A 12,415-nucleotide genomic window follows, 5' to 3' on the forward strand; every position below is an offset into this window, starting at 1 on the left:
ATGCCCCTCTTGATAGTGGGCTGGACATCCTCTTGACAGCACAATAGAGGGACTGTTTGGACCTGAGCTGAAGTCATTAATTTTATTCATTTATTTATTTTTACCTGTTGTGAGACAGGAGCTCATGTAGCCCATTATATAGTGACAAAGACCTTAAACTTGTATGCCTTCTGCATCCATCTTGCAAGTGCTGGGATTATAAGCACATGTCACTACAACTGGTTTGATATGGTGTCAAGGATCAAACCTAGGGCTTTGTATATGCTAGGCAATTATTCTAACATCTGAACTACAGCTCTAACCTGAGAATCTTGAAAGAGAGGTTATGACTACCCCACATCCGAGGCCCTGCCCCAGGACAATGCTTTGACTTTCACTTCAGGAGGTAAAGAAACGCTCTCATTTCAGGGCCTTTAGCAAGACAGCCTGAACAATGCAAACCCCATCATCCCTGTGAGGAGTGAAATGACTCCTGAATCTAGTGCTGGGTGCTGGCCTCTCACCAATAGATAATAAGGGAGAGGAGGAAAGGGTGAGGGAAATTCTGCTAGGCTAGGGCAGCTCAGAGGCAGCCCTTGTTTAGAATGTGTGAGGCTCTATGCTTCATCCCCAGAGCTGAAACAAAAAATTTGAGTAGGAAGCTCCACAAACTTGTTCTCTATGTGACTAAAAATTCACAGCCTTAGTTTCCCCTTGAAGATAAGGCTTCACCAATCTAAGAGCTGCTTAGATACAACATGGCAAAGGGCAGTCAAAGCACTCTGTGACTGTACACGTGGGTGTTTCAGCATGAAGAGTGAGGAGAGCTGTCTCTCACCAACTGCCTGTTTCTAGCCTCTTGTCTGTTAGAGAGGGGGCCCCCTTCTCTTCCATGCAGCCCTGGAAATTTTCTTCACTCCAAACATATGGGAAACAGGGACGTCCCATTCTTCTTCTTCTTCTTCTTCTTCTTTTTTTTTTTTTTTTTTTTTTAGGGTTTTTGAGACAGGGTTTCTCTGTGGCTTTGGAGGCTGTCCTGGAACTAGCTCTTGTAGACCATGCTGGTCTTGAACTCACAGAGATCCACCTGCCTCTGCCTCCCGAGTGATGGGATTAAAGGTGTATGCCACCAACGCCCGGCTGGGCATCCCATTCTTTGAAGCACAGTGAATCCTGACCCACTCATGTCCTTGTCTACAGGAACCCTGGGACTTTTCTAGGTCATTGTGAGCAGCTGGTGACAGTCCTGTGGTGGTGAGCCCCTGCTCTTGAGGTCACTTACCGGCTATCCTCTGCATCTTCATACGCCTAGCCTGGATGCGGCCCTTGGCCAGGCGCTGCTTGGCAATGATGCAGCGGATATGATCAGAGAACACGAAGGTGGCCTGCAGGATGGGGAAGGGCTTAGAGTGTGGGCTGGAGGCAGGTTTGTGGATGGTGATATTCAGGGCACGGCTGTCATCCTCCACTCCTGTCACCTGCATGTCCTGTATAGTTAGAAGGCAAAGGCAAAAATGTTCATCAGGCCCAGGGACCAGCAGATTGAGAGGTGTCAGTGTCAAGTAGAAAGACACCAGAACTTTGAGTCTGGTTTTATTTTGAAGGAGAACAAATCTCGAAGATTCAAAGGTGGGTGCAGGCCTAATAGGGGAAAAGGGGTCAATGCTGCTGGGTGTCATGGCTAGTACTACTTTCCATGACTTGGGATGCTTAATGATTAAAGAGGCACACCAGTCTCTTCAAGGGCCACCACTGTCACAATAAGAAAACTCCAATAATCTTTCCAAATACTTGTCACTACCTGGTGTTGTGTTAGACACTATCTCCTTGTTTCTCTTAAAAAATGGGCCATTGTTGGTGTCCTTTGTTACATCTTGGGGGACAGTCCCTGAAAGAGGGCCACCAGGACCATTTAGCAGAAACTTCAGGCAAGCCGCATGTGAAAGGGAGAAAAGACACTGACAAGCAGTGAATATATAAGGATTGTTTTCACATAAAGCCTCAGAATGGGTTCTGCGCCGAGTCTGCTACCCACAAAGGTTAAAGGGCACATGAGATGAAAGTGTACCAGACAGAAGATGGACTCAAAGGTCAGCCATACTAGAGGAGGTTCAGAAGGAAGGGGCTACTGCTCTTGGGCACTGCATTTGTCTCTCTTTGGAAAGAATGTCTGCATCAAAGGGTGGCAGCAGATCACGTGACACTATTACAAATTCAAAGCAGGGAACAAGGTGTATAGTAACAGCCTCACAAATAGTAGCTATTGAAAGAGAACCAAAAAAGGTGGTGCTGATGGGGTTATAGCTTTCATTGTCTGAAAGATGACATACATCAATCTTCTGAGACAGAAAACACTTTCCTGACATTAAGTTCTAAAGAAATTGGTGTAAGCCTTGACAATAAGATGTCAAGTCATCTACTGGGCGGTGTTTTACACAGGAATCCCTCAGGGGTGGAGAAGATCCTGCTACATCTTCATTGAAAGACATGAGGGTCTGGAAAGAGAGGAAGGAGTCTGGGAAAGAGAGGATGTAGGAGCAGCATCTTCATGCATAGGTGCGTCCCATGAACAGCAGGCAACAACTGCCTGGTCAATGCTGTGGTGAGCAGTCGCATCAGCCTGGGCAAAGTCCTTCTGGGAACCAGAATGCACAGCAAGGAAATGGACTTCTTTAAAGTAGAGTGAGCAGCAGGCTGAGGCGGGTTTGCTGGGAATTTAGGGACAGGACACAGTAGAGATGAAGTAGAAAGCTGTTCTCCATTCTGTGGGCTCTTTGTTTTATTCTCTCTGCAGCCAGACATTAGTCACCCACTGCACTTAAAACAAACACACTGTAAAACATAGAGAGCCAATTGATATGTGGTGCTGTAGAGCCTGCCGTGCTCCAGAGAGCCAAGGAGGGAATTCTCAGGAACTCCTGTGGCAACAATGGTGTTAGAGGAAGTTGGCAGGAGCTATGAACTCCTAAAATAGCCACATTCCAAATTCTTGGTTATCTGCCTAGGGAAATCCTGCCAGGGGCATGAGGAAGTGGAGCACCAGGTTTGCAACAGCATGCCTGGAAAGTTGGGGATGGCTGAGCATGCCCTGCTGTAGCCACACAGCCATTAAAGGAATTGTAGCAGGTTTCTGAAGTATGACCTAATGATTCTCTATATTTCCTGGAGTCTGTTGTTATGTCCCCCGTTTTTTAGTTTGGATATGGGTTTATCAACTTCTTTGATTTTCTCAAAGAACCAACTCTTTGTTTCATTGATTCTTTGTATTGTTCTCTTTGTTTCTATTTTACTGATTTCAGCCCTCAGTTTGATTATTTCCTGCCCTCGACTCCTCTTGGGTGAGTTTGTTTCTTTTTGTTTAGAGTTTTCAGTTGTGCTGTTAAGTAGATACTATGAGAGCTCTCTAGTTTCTTCATGAAGGTATTTAGTGCTATGAATTTTCCTCTTAGCACCGATTTCATTGTGTCCCATAAGTTTGGGTATGTTGTGCATTCATTTTCATTGAAGTCTAGGAAGTCTTTAACTTCTTTATTTCTTCCTTAACAGTGATAACTTAGTACAGAGTTGTTCAGTTTCCATGAATTTGTAGACTTTCTGTTGTTTTTGGTTGTTGTTGAAACCCAACTTTAATACATGGTGGTATGATAAGATACAGGGGGTTATTTCAATTTTTTTTTCTATCTGTTGAGACTTGTTTTGTGGCCGAGTATATGGTCAATTTTGGAGAAGGTTCTACACAGTACTGAGAAGAATATATGTTCTTTTGTGCTTTCAAATATCTTCTTCAATTTCTTTCTTCAAAGACTTCAAGTTCTTGTCTTGTCATATAGGTCTTTCATTTGCTTGGTAAGAGTGACACCAATAATACTTTATATTATTTGAGGTTATTGTAAAGGGTGTTGATTCTCTGATTTCTTTCTGGGTCTTTTTTGGTTTTTCGAGACAGGGTTTCTCTGTGTAGCTTTGGAGCCTATTCTGGCACTCGTTCTGAAGATGTGCTATGTAGACCAGGCTGGCCTCAAACTCACAGAGATCTGCCTGCCTCTGCCTCCCGATTGCTGGGATTAAAGGCGTGTGCCACCAACGCCCGGCTCTCGGTCATTTTTTATTTGTATATAGGAGGTTTACTCATTTTTTTTTTGAGTTAATCTTGTATCCAGCCATTTTGACTAAAGGTGTTTATCAGCTGTAGGAGATCCTGAGCAGAGTTTTTGGGGTCACTTATATATATTATCATATCTTCTATGAAAAATGATACTTTGACATCTTCCTTTCCAATTTGTATCCTTCTTTAGTTGTTTTATTGTTCTAGCTAGAACTTTGAGTACTATATTGAATAGATAATGGAGGCAGTGACAACCTTGTCTTGTTCCTGATTTAGTGGAATTGCTTTGAGTGTCTCTCCATTTAATTTGATGCTGGCAATCGGATTGCTATATATTGTTTTTAAGTATGTCCCTTGTCCCCAATCTCTCTAAGACTTTTATCAGGAAGGGGTGTTGGACTGACTTTTGTCAAAGGCTTTCTCAGTATCTAAGATGATGATCATATGGTTTTTTTTTTTTGAGTTTGTTTATATGGTAGATTACATTGACAGATTTTCATATGCTGAACCATTCCTGCATCTCTGGGATGAAGCCTACTTAGTCAAGGTGGATGATTTTTTTGATGTGTTCTTGGATTTTGTTTGCCAGTATTTTGTTAGTTTTGCATCTATGTTCATGAGTGAAATTGGTCTATAATTCCACTAAGTAGCTTTGGCTGGTCTGGAACTAGCTATGTAGACCAGGTTGGCCTTAGACTCACAGAGACGCACCTGCCCCTGTTTCTCAAGTACTGGAATTAAAGGCTGTGCCACCACCACACCTGGTCTGTTTGTTTTTATTTTTTTGTGACAGTGCAGGCTGGCCTCAGACTCCCTAGGTAGCCAAGGATAACCTTTAACTTCTGAATATTTTGCCTCTCTCCCCTAACTTCCAGTGTTCTAGACATGTATGATTATACCTACTTTTGTTGTGGTGCTGGGAGTGGACTCCAAGGCCTCATACATACTAGGTAAGCACTCCATACGAGGCAAGCTACAGTCCCAGCACTCTGTCCTCACTTCCACCTTACCCCCACTCCCATTTTATTTTGAGCTAAGGTCTTGCTACATGGAACTTATTAAATAGACCAGTCTGACTTTGAATTTGTGGATATCATTGCCCGGGTACCAAGAGTATAGGCATGCACAACCATGTGGTCCTTCCCCACCAAGTTTGACTGACAATTGGTTGGAATCACAATTAAAAAAACAGTACATGTAGTACCTGCACTTGACAGTAAAACAGATCCGGAAAGACCAGCCAAACAATGGATTAGCTCCTGCATGAGGAGAGTGTTAGGATCAAGATTTCAGTAAAGGGGACTTGGATCTTGTCTATGCAGTGTTCTGGCTGTTGTGCACATCCTTCTTGTGTCATTAGAAGTGATTATAGAGCTGACACTTGGGCATGAGTGTGTAGAGCTGGCTGAGAAGGCTCTCACCTGCAGAAGGCCTGCGAACTTGACCACTCCCCAGCCAAGCCTGGATACATCAGGCTCCACCAGGCTCATCTGGTAAATATCCACAGCCAGGAAGCGCTGGACCAAGCCGCCGTCCTTGGTGATGACTGTGCATGCAATCAAGTCACTGTTATCTAGGAGGAGGAGCAGAGAGCAGAGAGCAGAATGAAGTGAGGCTTAGTACCACACAGACTGGGTTTGAGTGCCTCTTAAGCCAATTCTGCTAAGACCTCTTTAGGCCTCAGATTCCTTAGGTTCTCATAGCAATGCTTATTAGGACTGATATAAAGCACACAAACCACTAGGTGTTAGGCATACAAGCTACACTAGCAACTGACTGGAGGTGTAGCTCAAGGGTAGAACCTGCCTGGCATGTACGAGGCCCTGCACCAAAACAACCACCACCCAACAGCTCAAATTCCAGTGTTCCTTTGGGGCTGAAGGTAGTTTATAGCTATGATGATGTTTTTGCTTATGTGAAGACAGGAAAACAAGGTCCTCTGCTCTTTGTAGCAGCACCACAAATCCTCAATTCAGTGTCTGAAAACTTAAGAGCCCAGCTCTGAACTAGGTGGAGTGTGACCCTGGGCCAGGCACTGGGCCCCTCTGAACCATGGCTTTCCATATGTGACATGGGAAGAGGGTCCCTTATCTCAGGATATTTGGTACAGAAAACAACAGCTGCTAGGAAGGAATTTGGTATGAAATAGTACATACAGCGCTCCAGAGTACATCGCAGGTCCCTTTTCCTACTTGAAATCTATACCCAAATCTGTTTTATTCAGCACCAATGACTCTGAAGTTACTTGAGTAACACAAGCCATCAATCATACCTGCAGGGCAGGCTGAGTTCCGTACAATGGGATCTTCTTTCATGTTTTCAATAGATAATAGCTAAACCAGGAAAACCCCAAATGTCCCCAAATCGGGGACAACTTGACCCTGACTTTCCCATCAGATGGGAAATTACAAACCCATATAACAACACTATACTTAACTAAACTTGGAGCAGCAACTATCTGTGAGGAGGGACATAGGAACTGGAACGGGAGTGTGTGTAAAGGAGCACTAGGATTAATGGAAGAACTTTCATTTAAAAATAATTGCTTTTTATTACATTTATTTAGTTACATGTCTGCATGTATCTCATCCCACCATGTGTGTGAAGGTCAGAGGACAACCTGAGGGAGTTAGTTCTCCCTTTCACTATGTAGGCTCCAAGAATTGATCACAGGTCCTTAGGATAGGCAGTAGGTGCTTTTACACACTCAGCCATCTTGTCAGACCCCTATTTATTTTTTGAGACAGGGTTTCACTATTTAGCCCTGGCTAACCTGGAATTTGCTTCATAGACCAGGCTAGCCTTGAACTCACAGAGATCCACCTGCCTCTGCCTCCCAAGTAATGACACTAAGGGCATGGGCTACCATGTCTGGGCATGTTTTTACTACATCTATCACTCTATTGCTTAAAGTTACTTTTAAATGAGAAAGTATTTAAGATGTGCTTTTGAAAAACAACAACAAAAACCTGAGGTAAAAATCATACTGAGTCTGAACATGTAGCTCAGTGGTAGAGTGATGGGGGAGGTCCTTCTGTGTACATTTTTGTCTTATTGGTTGATAAATAAAACACTGTTGGCCAATAGGGAAGCAAGTTAGGCGGGACTAGGAGAAAAGGAGGATTCTGGGAAATGTAGTAAAGAGGAGAATCACCATGTGATCCCAATAAGAGAGGACACATGCCGCTGGCATCCTCAATAAGATAAATCTTTATAAAATATATAGATTAATCGTTATGATTGATATTTAAGACAGATTTGGCAAATAAAAAATCCTAGTCATTGGCCAGCAGCATTGTAACTAATATTAATCTCTCTGTTATTTGGGGGCCTTAACGTGGCAGTGGAACTCAGGCGGCTGGCGAAAAGAGTTATAGTTACAGTAAAGTACTTGCCTAGCAAGCAGAAGGTTGTAGGTTTGACTCCTGTTAGCACATATGCACACAAACTGTGCTCATGTGAGGCTAGGGTAGTAGTTCAGTGGGAGAACATTTGCCTAGTATGTGTGAGGCTCTATCTAGATTTGGGGTTTGATTTCCAGCTGTGTGTGTGTGTGTGTGTGTGTGTGTGTGTGTGTGTGTGTGTGTGTGTGTGTGTGTGTGTCGGGGGGACTACTTACAAACTACAACAGTGGAAAACACTACAATTTTAAATGAAAAAGACAGTAAAACATTTAGTTTCATGATTTTGAGATGTGAGAAAAGTATCTGTACAAAGAATTATAAATCTACTGTGCAAAAGGAAAGGTAACACAGGGATACATTCTAGCTCCAAACACAAATGGCAACAAACTTGAACTTGAATACTATCTAAGGGGCACTCAACCTCATATACAAAGCTTTCCACTTTCCAACTGGCCTGAAGATAAAAGGGAAATCTCCCCTCTTCTCTCTCTTTAGGCTACCCTAGTACAGTTCAGCTTGGCTCTTTGAGGTATAAGTTGCCTGGAAATCTGGCTTCTGTGTGAATGTTTCCAGAATATTCTCCCTGCTTTTCGTTTTCTTTTTTCTGGGCTTTATGCTTCCATCTCCTCTTTGGTATATAACACCTGGGACATCATTCCTTGAAGCAAATACAAGCCCAAATGTGTGTAACTTCCTGTACCTGCACTTGTCCTTTCTTGTTATCTATGGCAAGAATATCCTTTTTCATCCCAGCTATCTGGTCAAGGAGACAGAACTTTTAGACAGGGTCTTGATATATATTCTAGGTTAGCCTCAAACTCATTATGTAGCCTAGGCTATCCTCCAACTCAAGGTGATCTTCCTGCCTCCTAAGTGCTGGGATCAAGGTATAAGCCACCAGGCCTTGTTTATATTTGAACCTGATTGTTTTTTCTTCAAGATTTTTTTCTTTTGGTGGTGTACGTTTGTGTGTATGTGTGGTATGCCTGCATGTGGATACCAGGGTCAAGCTTGAGTGTCAGTCTTCAAGAGACACCCACATTAATTTTGGAGTCAGGATTTCTCACTGGGATCTGAGGCTAAAATAAAGCTAAACTGGCTGGTTGGCCCTTGCGCTCCAGAGATCCACCTGCCTCTTGCAGCCTTGGGGCTGGGATTTTAAGTATATACCACCTACACCCAGGGGATTGAACTTAAGTCCTAATGTTTGCAGGACAAACACTTTACCATGTCTCCAGTCCCTTTGACCTTGGATTTTTAATTCCAAGGTGCATGGTTTTCTTTTGTCTTTTTAGTTATCAAGAATGAAAGCTATCTTGATCATTCTTAGAAGTATTCTCTTTGTGGCAGGTGAGATTTATCTTTTACTCAATATTTAAAATATTTTCTCACTGAGAATCTTTTACTTTTAAAAAAATTCAGCAAAGCTAGGCATTGTGTGGTGTACACCTTTAATACTGGCACTTAGACATGTGCATCTCTTGAATTTGAGGTCAACCTGGTCTACAAAGTGAGTTCCAGGACAGTCAGGGCTACACAGAGAAACCCTGTCTTGTAAAACCAAACCAAACCAACCAATCCACCCCCAAACCCAAAACAAACAAACAAACAAACAACAAAACCCCAAACTAAAAAACTCACATCTGCATTTTTCTTTCCCCTTTCCTTTCTCCTTCCTCCCTCTTCCCTCCTTTCACTTTCCCTATGCCATTATCAGGACAACACATCTTTTATTTACCCTTACACTTTGGAAGAACTGGTCTGGAGGTCAGACCAGTCACCAATGATGGTGACTTGGGGCTTGTTGGGGATGGTGGGATTCACTGACAGGCAGTCTGACTACCTCACAGAGCTGAGTCGTCTTAGGGGCTTCAGGGAAAAAGACCTACCACTGTCACCACAAAGAACAACAACAAAAAAAGAAAAGACAAAACCCCAAAACGGAACAGCTTTCAGAGATGTCACTGAAACATCAAAGTCCCATGAAGACACAGGGAGATTTCATCAGAAATAAGAATACAGTGTGCAGGTGAGGGAACAGTGGGGACAGGTAAAGAAGAAAAGAAGTGGTATCCAGAGACTAACTGGGACCATTGTACTTGAGGAAGCAAGTAAATACTGGCTTGGAGTGACTTGCCTGTGAGCCTGTCAGGTGTCATTTGAGGAAACCTTGCCCCAACTCATGTGGAGGTTTCAGTACAGGAAGAGCCACTGAGTGGAACCCTAGTTTGCCCAGTCTCCATCTTCAGGAGAATGTGGATTTTTCTGGGAGTCAGAGGCAGTACAGCAGTGTGTTGAGGCCCTGTGAGGTACAGGGACATATAGGAGGGATTCAGTAGCAGGGAAAATCTGTCCTAGTGTGTGGAAGCCTCAGGATCTTCTCAGCATGGCTCACTAGATTTGCCAGTGCAGGCGACCCAGGTGTTTCAGTCACCCTAGCATGCCACATTCCAGATCTTGGTGCCCATCTAACTTTCCTGGACCCTTCTCCGGCCATATTCAGAAGGGTTTGGGCCTAGACTTCCCTTGAGAAACACTGCAGAGGGATTGGTAAGATGGCTGGGGGTAAAGGTGCTTGCTGCTAAGCCTGATGTCCCGAGTTCAATCCCCAGAATCCACATAGTGGAAGAAGAGAACCAGCTTTTAAGTTGTCTTCTGACCTCTTCTCACATGCTGTGACATATGTGTGACCACACACACACACACACACATACACACACTATTTGTAACTGTAAAAAATATAATTACAAAATACTGAAGGGGCGAGGCATAATAGCATTATCACTCATGTGATCCCAGCTGCATGGGAAGCTGACACAGGAGGACTGCAAAGTCAAGCCACCCTGGACAACTTTGTGTGTGTAAAAAAAGGCTGGGGCCACATAGCTCAAAACAAAAACAAACAAAAACTCAAAACCAAAACCAACAACAAAAAACCCAATAACAGAAACCACTGCAGAAAACAACATAGAAGATTATTCAAATGACCTAAGTGGCAAAAGATGAACAATATAATGACTAAAAAGGACACAGGTGAGGAGATGGGGATAGCTAATGAATACAAAAAGGGCCCCGTCCTCATGAGGAGTCAGTAACAATATCGAAACAAGATATCTTCTTCTACCCAGTGGGCTGGCAGTAAGAAGAGCAGTTGATAATATCAGGTGTTGCTGTGGACTCAGAGAATGGTGTTCTCAAAGGCTGCTGGGAGAAGAAATGAGCACAGCCGTTTGAAGGGCAAATTAGCATTCTTCATTAAAACTGAAAGTTTCACATCCTATGACCCAGAAATCGCTATGTTCCCAAGAAAAACACTCAGCTGCGTGGGCCAAGAGCTGTGCCCAGGGATGCTGAGGGCTCCTTCTGGGTTTGTGAGGACCCAGATGTTCAGAAGAAAGAAAGAACCTGAGTAAAAAGGGTTCATTTTACTTGGTGTGAAAATCTCAAGATCATACTGCCAAGGGGAAAAAGCCAGCTGTAGGGTGAGTCAGTTTATACATGGTCTTCTAATTTTCTAGTGGGAAACAGCTGCTATTGTACACTTAAAAGAGACTAACTGGCTTGTGGCTGTTGCCTGGACTCTACAAACTGGTGGCAGTGGGGGTGAAGCAGAGAATTAAGAGTTTGGGTTCAGCCTGGGCTAGCTAGAAAAACCATTCTGTCAAAAGAAAAATGAAGGAAGAAAAAGAGAAGAAAGTAATAAAGATGAGGGAAGAAGGAATGAAAGAGAAAGGAGAGAAGGGAAGGAAAGAGGAAAGGAGGAAAGGAGAAAGAAAGGAAAAGTGTATGCATGGGAATGGCCTCCTAGTGTATATTGTGTATGTGTGTACATGTTCCTAAGTGTACACGTGTGTGTAGGCCTCCTAGTGTATATTGTGTATGTGTATACATGTTCCTAAGTGTACACGTTGATGTTGGGCTTTTTCCTCGGTTGTTTTCCCCCTTTTTATGAGGTGAGGTCTCTCACTGAACCTGAAGCTCACTAATGGGCTAGATTTCCTGGATGTCAAGTAGCAAGCATCCTCCAGTGTACCCCCACCCCAAGCCCAGCGCTGAGGTTGTAGACATGCCATGCCCCTATCTTTTTATGTGGATGCTGGAGATCCAAACAGATCCTCATGCTTGCTTAGCAAGCACTTTTTACTTGACTAAGCCATCTCCCCAGGCCCTGTTTTTGTGTAACCTTGAACTCTAAATACTCCTGCCTCAGCGTCTCAAGTGGGATTATAAGTATGCTTTACCACACTCTGCTTTCTTCCTAGGGCAACAGAATAGGCTGAAGGAACCCCGATGTAGATTTTTCTGTGAAATATACCCTCCAAGAATGGTCACCTTACCTGCTCTTTTAATAATTGGACTTGATTCTCCTATCCTATTTTTTCTTCCTTAAACCTGGGGGCCTCAGAGCAGCAAAGTTACCAGCAGAAATGATACTATCAAATTTCTGAGGTAAGGACATCAGAATGCTCTGGCAAGCTCTCAATGTCCCAGGCCCGATGTCAGCACCCTTTGTCCTCTGCCATTGATTTGCCAATGCCCAGGCAAGACATCTAGCTGATGCCATGTAGAGCAGTGGTGAGCAATTCCCAATGGACCCTGGGTAGACTAAGCTGCTGTGGGTAAAATGAGTGACTGCCATTGTGTTAAACTATTAAGATAGAAGATGGTTTGCTACTCAACAAGAGATAATTGAAAATGCGATTTGTTTTAATTATGTTTTGTACCCAGTTCCACTTAAAATTCTAAAAGTAGGGATCAAATCCAGGGCCTCACACATACTAGGCAAGCACTCTTCCACTGAGCTGGACCCCAGCACAGGGCTGGCTATCTCAGGTACCCAGGTGTTATGGTTTTAAGCAGGACTCAGGGATACCAAAACCATTTCCCAATGGTTTTGGGACGTTTAAGATGCAGGAAACAGGAAAAA

General features: G+C 43.5%; 1 protein-coding gene across 6 annotated transcripts in view; it reads right to left on the reverse strand.

Annotated features, from left to right (window-relative positions):
- The window catches only part of Clec16a (C-type lectin domain containing 16A), a 214,373-nt gene that overhangs the window by 59,265 nt on the left and 142,693 nt on the right, over positions 1 to 12,415 (reverse strand). For all 6 annotated transcript variants that reach the window (XM_027424795.1, XM_027424794.1, XM_027424793.1 and 3 more), the window contains 2 exons: positions 5,506 to 5,657; positions 1,262 to 1,466 (listed from right to left, as the gene is read on the reverse strand). In XM_027424795.1, coding sequence (XP_027280596.1) covers positions 1,262 to 1,466; positions 5,506 to 5,657 — 357 coding nt within the window. The remainder of the gene's footprint in view (positions 1 to 1,261; positions 1,467 to 5,505; positions 5,658 to 12,415) is intronic.

Source organism: Cricetulus griseus, chromosome 7 (genome assembly GCF_003668045.3).
Source record: "Cricetulus griseus strain 17A/GY chromosome 7, alternate assembly CriGri-PICRH-1.0, whole genome shotgun sequence".
In the NCBI taxonomy this organism is placed as follows: Eukaryota; Metazoa; Chordata; class Mammalia; order Rodentia; family Cricetidae; genus Cricetulus; species Cricetulus griseus.